At 45.0% G+C, this 24,218-nt stretch overlaps 1 protein-coding gene across 5 annotated transcripts in view; it reads right to left on the reverse strand.

Moving 5' to 3' along the window:
- Positions 1-24,218, reverse strand: part of FER1L6 (fer-1 like family member 6) — a 134,675-nt gene that overhangs the window by 99,650 nt on the left and 10,807 nt on the right. For 4 of the 5 annotated variants that reach the window (XR_006885543.1, XM_046641657.1, XM_046641656.1 and 1 more), the window contains exons 2-8: positions 16,818-16,903; positions 11,289-11,409; positions 8,511-8,565; positions 8,283-8,414; positions 5,199-5,261; positions 1,548-1,626; positions 142-298 (exon numbers count right to left, since the gene is read on the reverse strand). Coding sequence is in view for 4 of the 5 variants with exons in the window: in XM_046641657.1 (XP_046497613.1) it covers positions 142-298; positions 1,548-1,626; positions 5,199-5,261; positions 8,283-8,414; positions 8,511-8,565; positions 11,289-11,409; positions 16,818-16,896 (686 nt within the window). In the remaining variant the exon portion in view is untranslated. Of the gene's footprint in view, positions 1-141; positions 299-1,547; positions 1,627-5,198; positions 5,262-8,282; positions 8,415-8,510; positions 8,566-11,288; positions 11,410-16,817; positions 16,904-20,282; positions 20,318-24,218 lie in introns of those variants that run through there. The other variant, XM_046641655.1, reaches the window with a different exon arrangement.

A 24,218-nucleotide genomic window follows, 5' to 3' on the forward strand; every position in this document is an offset into this window, starting at 1 on the left:
TAGAGCAGAATCCCAAGTGAACAAGCCATGATCTTGGCTGTTCTCATGTACCCAAAAGGAAAGGGATAGAGGAAGGGGAAAGAGACAGGGAGATTGGGACCTGTCATTTCCATTGAATGGCCCTGGATGGACCTGTCTCACTTTTCTATTTGCTCCTCAGCATCAGAGATTTTGGGGTTGGTCTTTAAGACATCGCCTTTCCCGGTCACGCTGATGTCACACTTCAGGTACCCCTTTGTGCCGGTCCTGATGTCGCCAGGGTCTGTGAGCAGGGCCCACTTGTCGCAGAACTGATGACCTGTAAAAGCATCCTGACAGCTCAGAAATCCTGCACAGACGGACCCAGCAGCTCCACCCAGTTCTCGCCACACCCAAGGCCTCCCAAACTCTACTCCCTAAGAAAGAGTAGCTCATGGCAGTTATTTCCAAGTCTCCTGCTGCCTCCCTCTCCTTCTTTCCCTCCTCTCCATAGCTTCCCACCCACGTCATCTTTTCTCCAACCTGCCACAGGTATTGGGGAAGCCTTCAACCTAGTGGAAATCACATAGGCGGGATCTAGCTTTGACCAGATCAGAGGACGTTAATGGACATATTTCACTGGCTGTAAATGTGGCTCATGGATCTTTTTGTTTGGCCCTCACTGTGAGTCCAAACTTCAAAATCTAGACTTCTGGCTTATCTTAAAAAACGTTTGTTAGATCTGGCAATACACAGTGCACATTTCCACACAACAGCAGGTGGTAAAGGGGCTGAGTAGACACCACTCCTTCCATATGGGTTGTGAGCCCTCTGGTTCCCCACAGCCTCCAACACCCCTTGGTGTATTAAACTCAGCCCACTGCCCTCAGTTATGCCCACTGCCTGGCCCCGCTGGGGTCATGTGATTCGGAATCACTGCTGAAGACAAGGGGACTTTCATGAGAAGATCTATGTTGCTGGCTCTGTTGCTTATTAGCTCTTAATCTAGCTTCTCTAAGTTTCACTTCCTTATAAAGCAGGGATAATAATAATTATTATAGTAAATCCATTTATGGCATGCCACAGTCATTATTCTGTGCTGAGTTTTGTCCTAAGCACTTTATGTATGTTTATTAATTTAATCCTCCAGCAACCCTTTGAAGGAGGTACTACTTTATCCCCATTTTGAAAGATGAGGAAACCGAGGCACAGAGAAGTCCAATCATTCACCCAAGGTTGCACAACTAGGAAAGAGCACATGGGAATTTGAACCTGGCTCTCTGGCTCCAGAGTCCACATGCTTAACTTCTATACTCTTCCATCTTTCTTGCTTGGGTCTCACAGCACTAAATTAGACAGAATTTGTAAGGAAAAAGAAACTGCTCAGAAGTATGGACATATAAGATAATTTTAACAGTAGATTGTAAACTTTGAGGAGAAGAGTCATGTCTTGCTCAACTTCGTGCAATTGGTGCTCAAGGTCATTGAAAGGAGGGTGAAATGGATGAGTGCATAAACAAGCTGGACCTCCAAGTGTGGCAAAGTGGAGATGAGTAAGAGAGAGATACCGGGAGGCGATGCTTTCTTACCAGGTTGATTGTACACGGTCCCCAGGTCTACTTTGAAGGAGCCAATCAGTACACTCCCTATCAGCTTGTGGTGAAGGACCTGAGGAGAAAGGAGGCAGTGAGTCCAGCAGCACTGGAGTTTTTGGAGGATATATCTGTTAAGTGCGTTCACAACATCTCAAAGAGAATTTTAGGTCTTGACTCTTGTCTGGCTTTCATTCTCTTCTGAACCACAGTGACATTTGGTCCTGGAACCTCAGGGCTGGCTCAGAGGTCATCCAGGAGGATCTAACCTGTACCTCTTCCTACCGCAGGGTCTCAGCTAATCCTCTACTGAAGGACACTGAACAAATGTCACCACCTGAAAGGTTGGGGTTTTTTTCTGCCAAAATGAACTCTAGTGCAGCCCACCCTTCAACACTCATCTCTGCCTGTTGAAACTCTACCCATTGTTTGATGCCTAGTGCCATTGTCACCTCCTCCAGCAGCCCTCCATGATCCTCTGCAACTGAAGGTGTTCCCTTTCTCCTCTGCACTCCCACAACACTTGGCTTGCAGCTTTCTCAGAGAACTCATCACGTGTTGCCTTGAGAGGTTTTGGACACATACAATAGTCAGAACAAGGGAGGTGGTCATCCTCAATATTTTGTCTGATCAGAAGTCAGCAGAGTGCCTGGCTGGTGACAGCAGCACACTTCAATGCTGATGTCAAGATGAGGAGGCTCTGACGAAGGTGACAGAGCTGGTGCCAGGTGCAGGAGCTGCATTGTGTGAGAAACTGCTGAAGAATCAGGAGAGTAGTTTAACCTGGAACCCCAGAAAAGAGGAAGCTGGATGGAATCAAGGAAGGGCAATGGTCACTGAAGAGTCTTCAAATCTTGGAAACACCGCCATCTAGAAGAGGGAGTAGGCTCCCCGTGTGGTTCCCAAGTTACAAGAAGAGAGGTTTCAGCCCAGTGTAAGGACAATTTTCACAACAGAACTGCCCAGCAATGGCATGTGCTTTTCCAGAAGCATCACTGGAAATAATCAAGTGGTGCCCGAGAGCCCCACGTCACGGAGGTGGCAGAGAGGGATTCCCGCAGCAGCTGGAAGTTAGACTAGATGCCTCTGAGTTCCCTTCTAACTATAAAACTCCATGAGTTTCTTGATTCAACGATGGTTTCCTACTTTCTTCTACCCACCACAAGGCCTTGTTCATATTAGGGGTTCAATCAACATTCAGTGAACTAATGAATGATTGACCAGTCGAATGATGGATGAATGGGAGACTGTGGAGCTTCTGAACAGCTCCTTTTGGCAGAGGCAATAAGAAACAATAAATTCAATGGACTTCAAGAAATGAAGAAGTGACAGCCCTCCCCACCTCCCTTCCCACTCTTTCTCCCTTGCCCAGACTTTGCAAAGGAGTTAGAGAACTGAGGGGCAGTCAGCACAGCTTGGCTTGAATAGAGAACTTATTTAAGGCCACACGCAGAAAACTCACTTCAACCCTCCCACCCCGCATGCTTGCAGTTGCTAATGCAGCTTCCCAAAGACCAGAGCCAGAACACAAGTCTGACTCTGGCTCTCTTCCCAGGTTGAAAGCATCTGGGTCTCTGTGGGCACAATGGGATGCAAGAGCCCCATATGGATCTTTAAATAACACAGGAGGCCTCCTCCAACCATCCACCCAGTGTGAGCACCAGGCCACCCTGGAGTGGTCAAGCACTAGATTACAGGAACTCTGCGGCATCTCACACACACAGTGCTGGTGGCCCTGTGTGCCTGGGGCCACTGTCAAGGGAAGGTGGTCTTTGACACCACCAGGGTCTGCCACAGTCTGGCTGTCCCCATAGCATGTGCTTACAACACTCCCCGCTTCTTTTCCCATGCTGAATTTATTCTGGGCGTGCTGACTTTTAGTCCACAGACTGCCAGAAAATTTGTATTAAACACTCCCCTCTCCAGAAGAATTTTCCCTTTAAAATCTTTCGTCTCTGTCCCTAAGGATCATTTAGGGAGCCCAAAGTATTCTCTTCTTCCAAGTTAGAGGATGAGAGACAGGCGACAGCAGCTTTGATCCTCTGTCTAGAAATCCACTCGCTCCACAGAGAGTCAGGACCCTTGTCTATGATACAGTATAAAAGTCTAGCTGTTGACTGTGTGTCTGCAATCTGCGTGGTCCTAAGAGCCTGCCCTAAAGCCTATCGCCCAAACAGGTGGTTGCCCGAACTGTGCAATGTCCCAAAGCCCTGGGCAATGCCCCAGGTCCCAAAATAGCTGCTGCACCACCTGTCATCATGCCTGGAATTCAAACATGAAGAATGTTTGGCTCTTGATGATTTTTCATTCTTCAAGGGTCACATTCTTCAAGTGCCCCTGAGAAAGATAATATCATAATTGCACTATTACCTATGCCTTATATATAATATATACCAATATAATAACTTATATCAATATAATAATATGTACTAATGTAATGATATGTACCAATATAATAATATGTACTAATATAATAATGTGTACTAGCATAACAACACGTACTAACATAATATAAGATAATATAATGTATATAATAGAGATGAGTGGGTGATAAGGACAGGCAAGGATGTCTCCAAGACAAGTTTCGCATCTTCGCAATTCTAATTAGAGTTGATGTCACTGTTTAGGAAAAGCTTTCCTCCTTCTCCAGGCATCTTATGTGGCACATAAGTAAGACTGCTGCCCTTTCAGAACTATTTGGCAGAGAGCCCTTCCCCTTCAGCTCCTGACCTCTGCCTCCTCCAGGCACGCACACCCTCGCCACCCTCTCCCTGGAGAAGCAGTGATATCTCAGACTGGTGGCAGAGATGCAGTCTGTCATCCACTGGTCTCCGTCCTTTGACTGAGTGGTGTGAAGTGGGTTACGATCCATTTGGCCTGCCTTTCTCTCATCTGGACTAGCACAGCCTCAACGCACTTTTCCTTCCCACTCCTGGCCTCCATGTGGCAGGCCAACCTGGATAAGGCACCTGGCCAGACCAAGAAGCTCTCTCTGTCTCTACTCTTCACACTTGACCTGTGGAGGCAGGAATTCACCTGGCAGGGCTTGAGGGAGGGTCTATGCAGCAGACCCAGCCCACTATGGGCAGGTCCTGTGGTCTACACTCAGAGGCAACTAGTAAGAAGCCAAATAGCAAGCACTTGCTCCACATCACATTCTCTGATCCAGCATCACTGATATGTTTGGTTCCTTACTGATTCTTTTTCCTGTTTCTCCATCTATCACCAACTAGCAGGGGAAGGGATGTGATTAATTATCATTACTGAGGATATCACCCCAAGAGAGAAACAGTAATATTTGCTTCATAAAAAGAAAGAAACCGACTCAAAATGGCAATCCATTAAGATGTCATTTGAAGCATATGTTTCGGGTTCTCACATCAGTAAGCTGCACAATTCAACTCATGACGGCTTGATACTAGCTTGTAACTTGCTTCCAAGAAGCATAGATTTTCCTGAAAAGGTTTTCCTTCCCAAACTCCTCTGCATGCTGATTTCAAGTTCTACCCTTTTGGTTTCAAACTCACCAACCCACACGCATCCTCCTGAATCTATTTGTCTCTAAGCAGGCTGAGATGTCAAAAAGAGTTCCCAATGCCTAGAAACCCTCCCACCTCCCCCTACTCTCACCACCAATGATATACTTACTGAGATTTTGATGATCTTGTCAAAAAGATGCACTTGGGGCCCAATGAAGTCGAAGACAAAGTACTGTAAAACATAGAGTTCATTCTGACCATAAATTCCAGGCTTATATCTACAAATTCTATTTCTGGAGTAGATGTAGATCTGTAATATTCTAACCAATTGCTGCATGGTCCCCAACGGCATGAATATACCATCAATTGAATGGCAGTCCCCTATTTAAGGTCATTGAAGTTATTTTCAAATACAAAAGAAAGGCCACCAACCACATCTTTGCACAGGATATACGGGAATTTTCCTCTAAAACGGACTTGAGAAGTGGAATTGTTGAATCATGGCTTATGAGAATGAAAATATTTAGTAAATAGCATGAAATTTCTTTCTAAAGGGGCTAAGTCACTTCACATTCCCACTGGCAGCATATGAAAATAGCCGTTTCTCCATATCCTTGCCAATCCTTGGTAATGTCATTTCTTTTAATTTTTTTACCTATATATAAGGATGGATGAAAATCATATCTCAATGTGGTTTTAATTTGGGTTGAACTTGTTTAAAATCTAATTTTCTCAGGACTTTTCAGTTTCAAACATTCCTGTGAAATTCCCAAGGTTGACTAGGCAGAGAATGAAAAGAAATTACAGACAGGGAGATTTCTAATTTTAAGAACGTGATTGAATCTTAGAGTTGAAGAAATTATCTAGACTGGTCTCTATTTTCTACAGATAAGAAGGCTGAAGATTAAAGGATTTAAAAGACATGCCTAGAGTCATACAGGTAGTGATTGCTGGGCCTGGGACCAAAGCCGAGTTCTCCTGAAGTTATCACACAAGGGGTTCAAGTACCAGATGTTTCACCGTCTGAACTTTATGGAGTACTCCCCACTGTGAGGTTGGATGCTCCTCAGATGTCAAAAATTGGAGTGGTGTTTTGTTGCAGGTTGTGTGTTTTGGGGGCTGGTGGGGACATGGAAGGCAGGACTAGGAGGTTGTTTCACGGATTCTTTGTTTTGTTTTTGAGCTGCAGCGTGGAGGAACGACACAAAGATGTCAGAGATGAACATGATAGCAGTAAGAAAGGGAGACGTGACCTCTACAGCCTGCGTTTAGAGGGCAAAATAGGAAAACCAAAATGTGGAAACTGAAAGATGTCATCGTATACTATAACAAGAGACCTTCAAAATGGCAGTCCTTAGGTGTCAAGGAAAGGTTACATTATGTTAAGTGTCTTCTGTTTAAGAGAACAGGGAAATATCCATAACATTTCAGGAAGTTTTTCATATATATGTGCAAAATTTTTAAGAGTTTTGGTGTTTAGAATTTCTTTTATGTGCAAAATTCACTTACACGAAATTCTCGATTCTCTGATAGATAGGATGCTGTGGGTTCCATTGGATCAATAAATTAGTTTCAATGTCTATCGCCTTCTGCTGAGTTTCACATGTTTCAAACTCAACTGCCTCACCCAGGTTCCCTAGATCTCCAAACCCACAAACATTTTCCTAGCTGGGAAATGTTCCCCATCCCTACTAGCTGGTTCCTTCAACCTCGGTGACCTTTGGGCTTGAAAATTAGAGTCAAAACCTGTAACAAAGGTTTTTACTTTAACTTCTATGTTTTTACTTGATTTCCTACTAATTACACTTGGGTCCAATTTAATGTCGTTTAGATCCAGGACTTGAATGCATAAAGCAAATACTAATTATAACAACTAACAAATCTGTAGAGCTTTGCAGTTTTAAAGCATTTTCCTGAACATCATTTCACATCACATCCATGCCAAAAGATGTTATGGGGGTGGGGAGTGGAACAGGAAGGAAAAATCTGCCACTTGCACTCATGGTGAAAGGCTCAGATGCAGGAGGGACGAAGACAAAGGAGTTAACAGCTCAAGTGGGATTTGGGTATTGCAGGTTAATTTCATTATCCATGCTCCCTCTGCCATCCTTTTCAATTACCACTCCCATTAGGAAAATAATTAAAAGTTTACTGCCTTTTTTGATAATTCATGGCATCTAAGTGTGTATGGGAAAATAAGCACTCTTGTACACCGTTAATTGGAGTATAAATTGTTACCTCTTGGAAGGTCATTTTGATGATATCAAAATTTTAAATGCATATACGCTTTGTCCCAGTTATGACATATAAATATTATAAATAGTATCCAAAGGCTAAAAAGAAATTTAATATCCATCAATGAGAGGTTGATTCACTAAATTACAGTGTAGCAATGCAATGGAAAATTCTACAGCAATGAGGGGGAAATGAGACTGAACCGTATGGCCTGATAGAGACTAATCTCCAAGATACGTTGTTTTGTGCAAAGAGCAAGGGCCGCGACAGCATGCATAGAATGTGTGTGTAGGATGCTATCATTCGGCTGCATGTTTATTTGGATTCTTGCACCTGCCTGGATTATCTCTGAAAGAGTACACAAATGCCTGGTGAGGTGGCTGCCTCCAGGGGGGAAGAATAAGGAATTAGGGATCAAAGATCAGAGGGACACATATTTTTCACCATCTATCATTTTATACTCTTTGTATCTTTTACTGTTTTTTTTTTTTTTACGCTGTGTGAACTTTTTATTTTAAAAAGAGAATGTAGTGTGTACATTTGGAAGTTTTATGTCTCTCTTTGATGTTCTTCTTTACCATTTTTATACTGCTTAGAAAAATACAACTGTTTTACTTTCCAACACAGCATGCCTATTTCAAAATTAGTAATTAAGCTTTGAATGTCTCTGCTGTGCAAAAGAGCACACATCTCCTCACTAACCTACACACTTATTGAATATAAACCCAGGGCTCATAATAGATGAAGATGAGCTTATAGGAAATAAGAAAATGGGTCTATTGAAAACGTAGCAATGAATGTAAAATCAGGATGGGTTCCTGGCCTGGCCTTTCCATCATCTTTTTGTTAAAAGGTATCATTTTAGGGGGCGGTTTGTAAGAAGCCTCAAAGGGTTTGCTGTGGGCTTAGATGAGCCATGGGAAGCTGTCACGAAGGGACACAGCTTTTCCATTTGGCTGAAGAATACAGCAGAGCGGTGGTGAAGAGAGAGTTGGGGGAGAGGTTGTTGGTGACTTACTTCATTGTAAAATGGGCTGTTGGTTCCTTCTTTCACTGCACTTTGCTTCTTCTCATCCCCGATCTCAATGGTCACGACTGGGTCAATGTTCTCGCCCACAAGCTGGCGGGCCTCGATGATGGTGATGGCAATCTACAACACAAAGCAGCGTGTACGCACTCTGGACCTGGCTGTTCATCCACGCAAGAAGAACTGGGGGAGGCTGGGTAGGAAGAGTCCATCACTTACTTGATAATTTTGGGATCTGATCTCCCCATCATGGATCTTAGTCAACAGTTTTGATCTATTAAAAGAAAGTTTAACATATTTGTTTCATCAAGTTAGAACACACTTTAGATCCATAAGCCATGATCATATTTTCCCATGTATTCCTAAGTGCTTTTATTTATATTGTATCACATATTCTCTTTACATCTCTGGGGGAGTTAAATGGACAAGGGACTTACCCTCCCTATGACTCAGTTTCCCCATCCTAAAAATGGAGCTAAGAATAGCACATGAGGTGACTGCTACAATTAAATGATATAATGCATACAAAGTTTTAACCCAGTGCCTGGCAAGAATAAACGTCAACTCTTATTGTGAGCATGATTATCAGTACTATTTATTTTTTCATTTTACAGAATGAGAAACTGAGATTCCCCAGCATGTCAGTGGCAGAACTGGGTCTAAACAAGGATCTCCTTGTCTCCTGTCTGATCCTACCCACAGGACCACTTTGCCATTGCTGGTAGATATAACAATTCTGAGATTTGTGATTGCTTTTGAAAGGATTGGTAAAAGAGAAAATTGAAAGGAACAGCCAAGATGCCATCTCGGTGAGATTTCACCTTCCAGAGGATTTCATTTATCTGGACTGTCATAAGTAATTGAAGACAGATGTGCAACACCTGGCCATTTAGAGACTGAATAACAGTAGAAAGAGATGCAGAATCCCTGTTGTCATGGAAGCCGCAACGGGTGGGAAACGAACTGAGCTTGAGTTCCTATTGAATTTTATTTTCTTGCCTCCTAACAATACCATCTTGCATTTGACTTCATTCCATTTCTGCTGATTGTAATTGAGTCCAGCAGAGACCAGAGTAAACTAGTAAAAACCTCAAGACTTTGGAGTTGGGCTGATCTGAATTAGAATATTTGTTTTTCCCAATTTTGTGACATTAGCCTTAATTTCTCATCTGAAAGTGGAAATCATAATTCCTACCACATAGGGTTGCTCTGAGGATTAAAGGAGATAATGCATGTAGGAAAGGGTAGATAGCAAAAGGCGTATGTTCATTAATTAAATGGCAAATTCATGCTGATCATTTATTATGTGAAAGATCTATGCTAGTCTTAGAGGAAAAACAAAGATGAATAAGCCATCATCCCAGCCCCTGAAGAGTCAGAAATCTATCCAAGGGAGGGAGGACCAAAGCACATAAAGAGAGAAATAGTAAATACAAAATGTGTCGTAGAAAATGCGACAGAAGTTCAGAGAAGAGAGAAATTCCTTAGAGCGAGGGTAAGCAACACAGACTGCACTGCAGAGGACGGATCTGAATCGAGCATCAGCTGGGGGTAGGATCTCAACTGTTGGAGAATGCACTGACCAAGGAGACAGAAAAAGGCTACTACTCCTGACTTTTTCTCCTGCCTTCCTCCGTTCCACGTTATTATCCTGGTGAAATAAATAAATAACATCCTTTAAGTGATCCCTGAAAGAATATTAAAACACAATTGAAATCCCTATTCAGGGGCTGCGGGAGCAGTGGGGTTGTCATGTTGCGGTGTAGGGGGGAAGAAGATATTGCAGTGTATATGTGCATACAAGTTTCATGTCTTCTTTTAAGCATCAACCTCTGAGCTATCACCTTCTCTGATTTCCATCTGTCTCCCACTCTCCTCTGCCCCTTACACACATACACTGCCATCCTGTCACAGCCCAGTAATAACAACTCAGAATCTGCCACACAGGGAAGCAACTAATTTGCTTTATTGATAGTAACAACTCTGAGCGGAAAAAGAAGGGATGGGCATGGAGAATTATCATGAGTAAGAAATTGACATAAACAAACATGGTAGCCTGGAAGCGTAGATAGCTCCAATTGTTGACTTCCTTGTGTCTGTGCTCTTTGCCCTGTAATTTGCAATCTCCTTTCACTGTGATGTGGGCTGCTCTTGTGACTTGCATTGGCCAACAGAATGCAATAGAAATGACTTTTGCCAATTTCAAGTGTGGGCCTCAAGAAATCGAGTGTACTTCTGCTCTTTCTCTTGGAACTTTGCCATCACTACCATTGAAACAAGCTCCGACTAGCCTGATGGATGCATCTGATACCATGCGGTGGAGGGCCCAGCGGTCCCAGCTGAAGCAATCCTAGACCAGTCTACCCTCAGCCAACCCTCAAACTAAAATAAGCAGAGCTGGTGATACACACGAGGGATATATCTGTGACTATCTGGAGCCAGTAAAACCATCCAATTAATCCATAGATTCGTGAGCAATAATAAATGCTTATTATATTAAGCCACTGAGTTTTGGAGTTATTTGTTATATAGCAACAGCTAACTGATACAACAAATCACATGCAGAAGGCCAGTTTGTTCTGACTTTTTGTTGGGTAGTATAAGAACCACCTTCTCATTTGGGCAAACACAAAGCTAAGACACCTAGCACCTTGATGAATTAAAGAGTGGGTGAGGGACAGCTCCTGGCTCTGTCTCCTGTTGCTGCTGTCCTTTTTGAACTATGAGGGACAGGAGGACCCTAACCCAGGGAATTTAAGACTAGAAGCTGGAAGAACCAGGACCCTGGCCTACTGAAGGCTGAGCAGTATCAAAAGACCAGCACCGCCACAGAAAAGCTGGGGAACACAGAATTCTGTATTCCTGCCTTAGACCTTTGGCTCCTTGTAGACAGTGAGTAGGTGCTATTCTCCTCTGTTCTCCTGGAGCCTGCAGGGTCACATGGCCCATGGGAGATGCTCGGTAAATGTGTTTTGACTGCTGGCATCAACACCGTACCTTCTCTTTGGAGGAGCCGAGGGGACAGGAGTGAGAGACACATCATCAAAAATCAAATCTCCTCCTGGTCCTTCCTGGTGAGAAGGTCCCTCCTGTGCCGCTTCTGCTTCACTTTGACCATCTAGAGAAGCAAAAAGGGAAGAAAATGTTGTTGAGTATCACACATAGTGGCGATCTGATCCCCCACTCTGTGTCCAGCACTGTACCAGTCACCGTAAGTGGTACAAGGTGACTTTAAGACAGTCCCTGCCAGTATGAAACTTAATGTCTTATTGGCAGAAAAGACAGACACATAGCTTAATTTATCTAAAAAACTATGTGTCTTCTATCTATTTCCAAAGAAGAGTAGGCTTCTATGCACAGTACCATAGAAAGGAAACAGGATTATGAATTTAAAGACAAGTTTTCAAGCGTGACCTTGCCGCAATGGAACTTTAGACAAGTACTTTATGCTCTCTGAGCCTCATTATCAAAATTCAATGTGCATAAGAATACCTGGTAAGTTGTTAAAATGAGATTCTGATTCAGTAAGTCTGGGGTGGGGCCCCAAATTCTGCATTTCCAACAGCAAGTTCCCAGATGAAGCCATTCCTGCTGCCTAAGGGCCAATTTTGAGTAGCAAGGAGTCCTGGGTTGAATAATATTCCCCAAAGATAATGGGTCCTATTCCTTGGAACCTGTAAATGTGACCTTATTTGGTAAAAGGGCCTTTGCAGATGTGATTAAATTAAGGGTTTTGAGATGAAGAGGTTATCCTGATTATTCAGATGGGCCCTAATTGCAATCGCATGTATCCTTAGAAGAGGGAGGCAGAGGGAGAAAAGAAGAATGCCATGTGACCACGAGGCAGAGACTGGACTGATGCTGCCACAGACGAAGGAATGCCACAGCCACTAGAAGATGGAGGAGGCAGGAAATGGATTCTCCCGAAGGAGTGGGGCCCTGCGACATCTGGATTTTGGTCCAGTGACGCTGATTGTGGACTTGTGGCCTCCAGGACTGTGAGAGAATAAATGTGGGTTGTTTCAAGTCACCCAGTTTGTGGTAATTTGTCACAGCAGCCATAGGAAACTAGTACACAAGGGTTTAGAAAAGTTCAATGAATGGATAGTAAACAGATCTTCAGGCCTTCCGCTCCCCAACCCGAGGGATTCTGATTTAGTTTATCTGGGATATTGCCCGGATGTCAAGTTCTTTTGATCCCCCAGGTGATGCTGACGTGTAGCAAAGCTTGAGAACCACTTCTTAACCAGGTTTTTGGCAAAACCAAGGATTGGGTGGAACATTCTCACATACTAAGAGACTCTGCAAGGTGTAGTTTAAGGCTTGAATCCAAAAGGTTGGGGTTCGAATCCCAGCTCTGCCACTTTCTAGCTCCAGGATTTGGGGCAAGTTATTTAACTTCTCTCAGCCTTGTTTTCCTCCTTTCTAAAGCAAGGCAGGGTAGTGTATCTACCCCACAGGGCTGTTAGGAAATTAAGCAAAGTAGATACACCCCTAGCACAGTGCCTGCCAGGTGCGTGGCGGGAGTTCAGCTGTGCGGATTCCAAGCTGGGTGCCTTGGGCGAATCACTCAGAATTTCTTGGCATTTTTTTCCCTTGCCTATAAAATGAAAGGCTTAGACAAGAAAAGTGATTTTAAAACAGCATAACCCTTTCACAAGCATAATTTTATACTGAACCTCAATATGCAACACACGTCTATTTATACCAAGCTGTTCTATGTGCCAAAGGGCGGAATGTGGGGCAGAGGGCCTCCCGCCGGGCCTCACCGCCATCCTCTTCAGGGACCCCTGAAGCCATTTCTCAGGACCCCAGGGGTCCATGGGACTCAACTTATCAATTTCACCATCTCTAAACATCTTCCAGCTTTGATAGATTTTGGTTCTCTGATTTTAATCAGCAAACCAAGCAAAACAGTACCAAGTCAGAAGACAGATGGAATAACACAGCCCATAATGTCACCGGAGCTCATGGACACAGGCCTTAGTAGGTGTTCGGTAGTTACAGAAAGGATGACTGAACGAATGCAGTCTGCTCTGACTCTTCTCTCACTCAGGAAATAAAAGACAGGCCAGCCTGCAGAGCCACCAGAAGGAATGCCGGTGCCCGACTCATCCCTCGAAGCAGCAAGATAAGATGAAGCCTTGCTCCCCTACCTGACTACGAGGACCTCAAGGATGAGGGGCAACTGTTACAGATCCGGGTTTCTGGTGAACGTTCTTAGGTTCTTTACATATGCCCGAAACTGTGCTTGGATAGATGCTAAGGGTGGAGGGATTAACCAAACGTGGACCTCTCCCTCTAGGGGTTTACGTCACAGAGGTAGAAACGCAGTCAGCTAAAGCTTATTCTATTCATTCCTTCATTGAGCTACTACTATGTTCTCTCCAATCCACTTACCAAGGAGCATCCAGGGTGAACTTCTTAGGAAAAAAAACAGATCATGTTGTTTCTCCTCTTAAAACCCCTTGATGGCTTTCCATTGCAGTGAGAATAAGTCTGAAGTCCACACATGACTCTAACTCCCTGCTCTATCTGGCTTCCCTCTCCTCCTCTTGGCTCACCTGTCCCTCTGTCACCCCCCTACTTAATGCTTTCTAGTCACTCAGGCCTATTTCAGTTACTCCTAAATAAACAAACTTTCTCCAGCTTGGAATTTTCCTTCACAAGCACCCCTCCACCTGAGCTGCCCTCCTGGCCCCTCCCCTGGTGGGCTTCCGCTCTTCCTTGAAGTTTTAGCTTAAATGTTACCACCCCAGAAGACCCCTCTCCAACTGCCCTAAAAGCTTCCCTAATGGTCTCCATTTCAGCAACTGTCTCTTTCTTTATAGCACTTTTCTCAACTTGTAATGCCGTTACCTCTTCAGGGTCCCAGTAGATAACAGATGGCCCATCCGGAACAGAAGTATTTAAGGACTTTTGACAAAGGTATGGGTGTAGAAAAATCCCAAAGGGTTGTGAAGCTATCTGGGGCTCACAGCAGCCAAGCTGTTACCACTCACAGGCCCCCAAAATAAGAAGAAAGAGCAGTTACCAGAACCTGGAAGGAGAGGAAGTCGGGTCCAGTTCGCTTCCCTACAAGGAGTCACAACCATCCTTCAGCTGAAGGACACCTCCACCTGGAGCCTGGCCCCGCTCTCCTCCCTCCCTCAGACCTCCTGCTGGGGCGTCCCACTGGGGAAGGGACCTGGGTCATGCATCCATAGAGGTCAGCCTCCTGGGACAGAGAACACGTGGAGAAGGGTGGAGAATAGATCTGGAGGGGCAAATGAAAGGATCCTGCACAGGGCTGATCTCCCTCTAGATTATGCAACGTCCACCATTGTATACCCACAACCCAGCATGGGACCCAACACTCAGTGGACATTCCATTACTATTTGTTGAGTAAATGAATGAATGGATGATCATGAGAGGTATTCAGTAACTGTTGTTGGGTATATAATTAATGGATGGGTTAGGGTAATTGGAATTTTAAGAAATTAAAGCATAGTTAATATGCCTCAAAATACACAGATATAAGAGATAGAGACTGAGAATCTTCAAACATTTCATCCATAAAAGCCCTAACTTCCCAAGCCAAGCCAAGAAGGAAAGACCGAAGTATACTCAGTTCTATAGACTCTGTTTTGCCAGTCCCCTGAGGGGCTCGCCCCTGGCCAGCAGGATGGACGCTGTTTACTTTCTAGGAGGGTCCTGATTCCTCTCCACCCTGTTTGCTTTGTGGGCTGAAGACTATAATTAGAATGGGCCATGGGAGCCAGCTCCACTGAAATTCTTGTGGTTGACTGCCTTAAATCTCCACCAGCTTGTTCTTTCCTCCTCTGCACAGTCTATAAGGGCTCCTAACTGGAGGCTGACTCATGGGGTAGGAAAGGGCAGGCTCTGGGGTAAGACTGACCTAGGCTCAGGAGCCAGCTTCTCCACTTATTAGCTGTGTGACTTTGGGCAAGCCACTCACCCTCTCTGAACCTCTATTGTAAAACAGAGGCAAAGGAGTCTTCATTTCTGAGTCATGAATGATGTATGTCAAGTAGAAAGCAGCAGGGGCTTATTAAATGTGGCAGAAATATTATTATTTTTCATAAGATCCTTGAGGGAAGGGACTGTGTCTTGTTCAATCTTGTGTCCCCAGGACCTACTGCAGGGTGAAGGACACCAGGAAAGACCCCAAAGCCTTTTCTACCCACTCTCTGATACCTCCAATTCGACTGAATAGACAATACTTCCATTAAGGTTTAAGCCTCGTCCCCACTGAAAATGGAATGCCTCTCCCATCCCATCCAAGGTTAACTCTTAATCACTATTATCAGCACTTCAATATGAATGAGTTTCCATAATCTTCTATTCTAAGATTAGGTTTTACCTGTGGGCAAGGAGTGGAGTTAGGGGGGACATAAGGCTACAGGACACCTGCAGTGAAGGAGTGCCCGCCCCCCGCAACCCAAGGAGACAAGATGGGTGACATTAAAGCAGACCTATGGCGCCGTTTTGGTTTATAAATGGTCCAGAAAGCCAGCCTTGAACTGGTTGTTGTTAGGACCACCCAGCAGAAGTCTCCAGGCGACCACCCTAGACCCGTCCATTGCAAACAGTTGATCCTATTTGATTCAACAAACATGAGTGTCTACCTAATGCCGGGCCTGGCCTCCACCGGCACAATTCACACGGTAACTCGGGGCTTTGCTCTTTTGGAGAAGGAAGTAGCCCATTCTAAGGGCAGAAAGTCAGCCAGCCTGGATTAACATCCCAACGCTGTTGCTTCCTGGCTCTATGCCTCCCACACTTAGGGCCGGCTGCATGAGTCTGTGCAGACACACAAGGTCCTGGGATCAGAAGGACCTCATGGCACCTGGCTTAATGCTCCACTGTCACCATCAGAAATTCTTAATGGTTTCCTAACGATGGCTTTGCATTTTTCTTTCTCACTGGGCCCTGCAAATTCTGCAGCTGGTCCTTCGCTCACTTTACTGACTCTCTGCATCTCTGTAACCTCATTTGTAAAGCTGGGATGACAATACCTACCGGGAAGATGACGGAGGGGGTAAATGAGAGACTACATGCAGAGCCTCCCTCAGAGCAGCTGCTGTCCTCACTCTTACTTTCAAAACCTCACGTGATCCTCCCCCTGGCCGTGTGAGGTCAGCCCAGCAATCCACATCGCACCCATTTGACAAAGGGAGAAACTGAGACTCGGAGCTACCAAGTGACTTCTCCTGGGCCACAGAGCAAATTAGAACAGAAATGGGAGCTTGAACCCTGTCAGTGCCTCCTTCTGGGGTCCCCTTCTATAGCTTGGCAGGTGTTCACCACGTCCCTGTTTGGCACGATGACCAGATGAGCAGCGGGGCTGAGGCAGACAGCCCTGGGTCCACATCTGTGATCAGCGGGGTCTGAAGACTCAGCAGGCAGCACATTTCCCACCTCATCCCTATGGAGAGTCAACCCCATTCTCATCCAAGGAGGGGTCCACTCTGTGAGGGCCACAGGCCCCAGCATAGCAGTCAGCTCCCCACCAAAAGCCTCACCTTGGGCAGCCTTGTTGGCTAGCACCAACCCCTTCTCTGCTTTATTCTTCTTCTTCTTCTTTAGCTTCAGCCCAAACATCCCCTTTCTGAAAAGGAGAAAAAATAAACAACACAGTCATAGTAACTCTGAGTCAGGCAGACGTGTTAGGAGAAAATAAACCCACACACACGCGCACACTGAGTTCTCCTGGAAGCCAACCAGCCTCCTCATCCTCCCAGGATGGCGGTCAAAAGACGAGCGTCAGGATGACCCAATGAGCTCTCCAGACAGCTCTACTTTTGCAGAAATCATGGAAACCGCACCAGAACAGAAATCATGAGGTCCACCTAGAGCTGTGCTTAAACGAGGCGTGATGCAAACACTAACAGCTCTAGCTAGGATTTCTCCCTTTCTCCTCACTCACCCGTGCCAGGCACCCAAAATGAATGACACCATTTAATCATCACAGCTTCCTCTCCTACCCTTTTACATAGGAGGAGCCAAGGCCCAGAGAGGGTAGGTAATGCCTCTAAGAGCACACAAATCTGAGCATCAGAGCATCCACTGGACACGGGTCTGTCTGAACTCAGAGCCCAGGATCTAACCACTGGTCAGCCTGAGACTGCCCGTTCCCCTGAGCAGAATGTTCACCCTCTCCAGAGCCAGGTTCCCAGACCATTTCCAAGGGCAAGAGGCCCTGGGACTTATTGAGGTCCCTGACACATGGTATGAGCCCCAAACGTCAGCTGCTATTATTATTGCTATTATTAGCCATGAGCAGGAAGTCATTTGGGGGCCTCCTTCTCATCCCAGGAAAGGGCCTCAGTTTGCCATCCCTAGCTGAGCATTCCAGACACTGCTCCCGAGAGAATCCCTTTCTGGATTGAGGGACTGAAGAGCACCTGGCTCTGTGTGGAAGGACAGAAGGGCACAGTTCAAAGTCCTGGCCTGAGTCAGACAGCCTGGTGGGGTGGCCCTTAGGGGAAGCAGGAGGAGGAACCAGGAAGGAACGGAGGAGAAGGGAGGAAAGAGCAAGAAAGACTCAAACTGTCTCAGCGAACATTCTGCGGTCCTGGAGCAACGCGAGGAAAGAGGCGGAACCATCGAAGTTTTCCATTTGCTTTCATATTGAAGACTTGGGAGGGTGTGGAGTACAGTGGCTAAGATCAGTGACTCCACCGTCAGACTGCCTGGGTCCTGATCCCAGCACCATCTTTGTGACCTTGAACAGGTCACTCTCTCAACTTCAGGGTCCTCATGTGTAAAATGAGATAACAAATGCAAAGCATTTAGCAAGCATCTGGAACCAACTAGTTGCTCAATAAACATTAGTTGTTATTATTCTAAGGGATAGGATTAGGACTAATGAGTGGAAGCTACTAGGAGACAGATGTATGCTCAATTTCCTTATTTTTTGTTTGTTTATTCTGTTTATGTCCTGCCTTGATCCACGTGAGGAGCTAAAGATCCCCCCACACTGGTGCTGTCTGAATGGTGAAATGGACTGCATTGGGTGGGGATGAGTTCCCTGTTCTTGGAGGTGTGCAAGCAGAGGCCTGAGGACCACTGGTAAAGGATGTTGTAGAGAGGACAAACATCAGAAGTGGGGGACTGGCCTAGGAGACCTCAGAGGTCCTTTGAGACCCTGAGAGACAGTAGAATGGAAAGAATGGGCTCTGGAACCAGCCAGACATGGATGGATTGGACAAGCCACAGTACCTCTCTGAGCCTCAATTTCCCCGTGGGTATAAGAGAGATAACAATAAAGTACCTACATTACAGGATTTTTGTGAGAATAAAATGAGGTGAAGTCAGCAAAGCACTGAGGACAGTGCCTGGTGTATAGAAAGTACTAAAAAAGTACCCTTCTCAGAGATAGCATCTTTCTCCCTTTTGATTTGCCACCGCCCTGGGATAAGAACACCATTCTTAGTCTCCCAGGAATCTCAGGAGAATATACACAAAGGGGATTCCCTTTGTCTAACATTATTAAAATTCCCCTTGTCTGAAAGCTTAAGGGAAACTTCCAAAAATAATTCTTGCTATCCTGCTTTCAAAGGAGAGCTACAAAGCAGAAGGTCCAAGGCCAGTACTTTCCAAATCCTAAATTGCCATTGTGGTCCCCAAGGGCCCACTGCCATGATCGTTTCATGGAGGTAGGATCTGGTGTTCTAGGAACTTGGCCAATGGCCTCTGCAGACTACTTGAAAAGGCTGAGTTACTTGCATCAGCAAATAGGAAGCTGCTACTAATAAATGATAGTATCTACCAGAGGGAGATGTAAGTTTCCTTTAGGAACTAACATCCTCATCGCCGACAGCCTCAGCTTTCCGAATCTCCCATAAGGCAGCTGGTGACCAAGGCACTGGGGCATGCCCAAAGTTGCTGCCACGGGCAGGGGAAGAGAGAGAGATGTCCCACCTCTCAGAGACAGACACCCCCACTCCTCTGAAACCAAGGGCTCTTGGCCCTGCTCTCTGTTAGAGGCACCTAAGGAAGTCCAAAAGATACTGACATCCACAACCACTTTTAGAGATTTTTAATGGACTTGGGGAAGAACCAGCACTGGGAAGCCCAGGTGTAGGCACAGCTCAGACCCCTCTACAGAGAACGCCAAAGAGACCTTCTGGTAATGTCCAAAGGATTTACAACCAGCTCCGCTCTCTTGGGTGGGTTGATGTTTGTTTCACAAACACACAAAGTTGTTTGCCTGAAACCCTGAGTCAGTCAAGGGCACTCCCAGCATGACTCTCAGCATGAAAAGCCTCCTTGATGAAAATTGATTTCTCCTCATCAGCCCTGTGCCATTTGCCATAGAGAGAAGACATACCTTGCCAGCCCAGAACCACGGTGTCACTGGCAGACTGCGCAGGACAGAGTGAATTGTGACACAGGACTCAGCTCAGGGACCTGCTTGAACCCACTTGTTAGCTCTAGCATTGGAGGCTGGATGCTCAACCCAGATGAGTGCGTTTCATTCACACATGACACAAGGACATTTGCTACCTAATTGACAGGGTGACGTTAAAATAGGAAACAATGCTTTTAATGTGTAGAGCATGCTCCAAATTCTTACAACATTGATGACAAGGAAATGTGCTAAAATATTCCCCTGAGTGAGCTGAAAGTTTTTTAAACATGTATTGACACTCACTATGTGCCAGGAACACATTTTACACTCATTATCTCCTAGTATCCCCACAACATCCCATGAGGCAGATGCTGTTATTACCCGTTTTTACAAACCCGAGGTTGTCAGGGTTTCCAGCCAATATATTGAGATCAGCCAGCGAATCAGGAAGACTTACCTGGTAAGTCTCCAAGGTGGTTGCCATCTCACGGCCTGCCCAGTTTGCCAAGGATTCCAGTATGGGACCCTCCCACCACACAAAAAGGATGGGGTTCTTTGGTTTAGGATCCATAGAGTTTCCTCCCAGGGCTACCCCAAGATAAGTCAAGAGACATACAAGGACCTCCATACCAACCTGGTCTCCTCAGGGTGAAAGCTACCATGACTCCGATATCTGTATCCAAACAATAAGAATGGTGAAGAGTGCACGTGTTAGACTCGCTTCAGCATCTCTGTTCCGTGTGATGTCAATCCCTGTTGAACCACAGGGCCCACCCTGCCAGGGAAGCAGCCAGCCTGGCACACAGAAAGAGGAGCTAGACAGCTGGATCCTGGGACTCATCTATACCGCTTTCTAACTATGTCACTGGGGCTGGCAATGGGATGCCTCTGAGCTCCAGGCTCCTCTTCCTCAGGAAGTGTCAATCAGGTTAACTCTGCTCTTCTCACTACAGTGTTGTATATATGACCTCACAGAGCCCTCATGCTGAACTGTTAAGATCTCTACAAATAGCTAATTTTATGTCATGTCCATGGCTCAGTGGAGCCAGAATTAGGAAGTGGCTCGCAACCAGGGTCTCCATGTGGTTGTCCACTTGTGTCACCAGATTCCCCTTCTGGAATCACCTTTTCTACCTTCAGTGAGGAATGGAAGCACCACAGGTCAAGCGGCCAAACACAGTTAATTGTGTCAATGGGTGTGACCAGTCCTGGCTCCTGCTGCTCTCTTCCCCACCCAAAGGACACAGGCTGCAGATTACCTGTGCATCTCACCCTCCAGACCCAAAGTCATAACGCCCAGTATGGAAAAAAAACAACAATTTTAACTGATTTGTGAATTTATTTATATGAAAACTTTCATAAACTCTAAAAAAATATATTTTTTAGAGCTACATATTTCAAAAAATTCCTTTATCCAAAGAATAAATTTCATGTAATCAGGTCTATCTCAAAAACAAAACAAAATGAAGCTTTGCCACCGTCTTTATCCAAAGAGCCTTCGTTAAATTCCCAGTTGCCTGCTGGGAAATACCTTCTTGGGAATATCCCATCTGTGTACTCATCTTACTTCTAAGACTGGGATATGTTCATTAACATCAAACCACCAAACACAGAAACAGCTATAAAGTGGGTTTCGACAGAAGAGCGTTAAAATATAAACCCATGCGACATCCGGCCTCGTCAAGACGCCGAAACTTTTCTTCCTCTCTCCCTGTGATCTTCCTATCACAACTTACCTGTTCGATATCCTATTTCTCTAGGGCAATGATGCTCAATTTTCGCTGCACATGAGATTCATACAGAGGAGCTTTCTAAAACTGTCCCCCACACTGTGTCTGGATCCCACCCAGCGAGTTTGATTTCATTGCTCAGCAGGGGGACCAAGGCTCAGCAGTTTTTGAAGTTTCCCACGTGATTCCAACATGCAGCAGGGTTCCAAACCCCTGTGGTTAAGAAATCAGTGCCAGTGAGCTGTCCTCTCAGACAGAAGGTTTACATTTTTTTAAAGGAAGTGCAAAAGATAATTTTTTAACTAAAAGGAACAATGCAATTTAGGATATTCAGAGTGTTTGGTGGATATATTTGAGTAGGCTGGACTTTGTCGTTCAACCTCCGCTGCCCTTCCACTAAACCCCATCCCAGAAATTAGCCCACAGAATTGGTTGCCTTCTCTATTTATGCATAGGATCAATCCAATCTTGGAAGAACAGAGTCCTTCAGTTTGAGAGAGAAGGATCAGTCCTCTATTGGGCCCACAGTATCCCAGGCAATGGCCTGGATGGATGGGGCGTTGGCTCTCAATCTCATGGGAACCAGTTTCTTCTTACCTACTGCAGTTTGGAATCTATCTCCTCATTGTGGTAAATGGATGTTTCTCTGCTAGGTCCTCGTTCTGTACATTCCAGCCCCATCAGCCATCGTAATGAGATTCAAACGTCATCAACTCAACAGACCCTCATTGAGAGTCTTGATATTTCACCTGCAAGAATTCCTGCAAGATCATCTGAGTCTAGGAAATGCCGCTCCAAGGATGCTAATGAATCCCTCCTCCTGTGATTTTTCTCAATCAAAGAGGACTCAGGAGTAATTCTGAGCCACATCATGTAGAGCCAGCCCGGGTTAAGCCAGGCTCCGACAGCCCTTCAGAGATCTTTGCCAAATGTTCAAGGGCAAGGTGGTAGGAGGGTGCTGCTGTAGGACTGCCCCAGGAAAATGGAGGCTTTGTCCTTGCGTGCATCTCACCCACCCTGCAGCACACTGACGGTGCCCACTATTGATGCCATCTTACAAGGGTTAGGGGAGCCTTTTTCAACTTAAAGCCTCTGGCCTCCATCCTCTCCTGCTCTTGCTCCTCTATATCTAAGATTAGCACATGACTGGGTTGGTCAGAGTGCAAGGAAAACAGAGAAACAAATATTGGCAGGTCATGCCAATGACTCAATACAGTTATGGCTGCTGGATCCTCCTCAGCCCCAAACTTTCTCTTGCCTTAAGGAAATGTTCATTTTGTTATTTCATCCTCTATATTCAGGCTAATCAGAGCCCTGATCCCTGTTCTCCTAAAGGCAAGAGAATCAACCTCTAAGCCAAAAATAGACTGCAGACAGCTTCCCAACATTTGGGACAAGCAGCTCTCTCCCCATGTTCTAGCATAAATGAGTCTTCAAACTCCCACCCTTTTTAGCTTTCTGCTCTTCTTTATTCCCTAAACTTTCCTCCTCCCACATGTTCCATGATTATCTGTTGGCAGAATGATAAGAGGATGGCATCCATTGGTTGACATTCCTCTCTTGGGTAGGGTTTAGGGCCAAGGCTCCTATTCTCATGTGGTCTTCCCTTCTTTGGCTCTACCTTCCTACAGAACATTGGATTCTACCTTCTGCCCCTGCTGACAAGTGGAAGTCAGTCACTGAGCCCGGGCCTCTCCTCCCTGCAGCTGGGTGGATAAGTCTATCTGATTCAGTCTAGACTCCGATCCACACAGCGTCCTCCAAACTAGCTTTACCAGCATTAGTTGATGCCTAGATCTATTTCTCAATGGGCTTTGCGCATAACAGGAAAAGAAGAGGGTATAGTCATAACCTCAGGGACACCACTACACTGACTTAAGGAGTCTCACTTGTAACCATATCTATTATATGTCAGTGTATTGTTACAAGTGACACTCATTAAACTCCATAATAAGTAAAGAGAGGATCTATGAAATTCCTTCTGAACCTCACTTTTTGGTATCATGGACACTGAAGACAGGAGGTGCTGTATTACATTAAACAACTACATTTGCTGTAGGATTCTCAGAGTTTTTAATGTGCTCATGTTCATTGTGACTCTCCGGGAGGGTAATAAGGTATTCAAATTTTTCTAAATGAATTTGACTATACCTTTATCACAAAACACCTAATATCTTAAAGAAGACCATTTGGGTGACCCAGAGAAAGCGAACCCTGGCAACTTTTAGAGTTCTTTCTCTTTTAAAACTTTTATGAGGCGAGCAGTGAGCAAGTGAGAACCATTGAAGAAACAGAGAAGCCAGGACATCGTCTCCCGCACATTCCCTCCTCTGCCTCCACCCCACTCCCGTTCTAGTTCGGTACCGAGTGGTCTTTCTGCTCCCATTCTCTCTCCTTCCTGCAAACTATCCTCCATTCTGCAGCCACTGTTGCAAGTTAGAAGAGCAGAGAACATCCTTAATATGATAAAGAATATCTACAAAAACCCTAGGGTTAATATCATACCAAAAGTAAATATTGAAAGATTTCTCCCTAAGATTAACCAAAATGAGACAAGGATGCTCACTATTCCTCCATCTGTTCAGTGTTGTATTTGAGGACCTTACCATTTCAATAAAGTTCAACTATTTGAATTAATAAGTGAATCAAGCAGGATATCCAGAAACAAGGTCAACATGTCAAATCAGTTGTACCTCTTGATATAAAAACAAAGAACGATAAACTAAAACTGTAAATAAAAGGTATTAAAATAGCATCAAAAATTCAAAAACTGAAGAATCAGTATAAGAAATTGACCTCTACACTGGAAATTACCAAATAAGATAAATTGAGGGATATTT

Source organism: Equus quagga, chromosome 16 (assembly GCF_021613505.1).
Source record: "Equus quagga isolate Etosha38 chromosome 16, UCLA_HA_Equagga_1.0, whole genome shotgun sequence".
Lineage (NCBI taxonomy): Eukaryota > Metazoa > Chordata > Mammalia > Perissodactyla > Equidae > Equus > Equus quagga.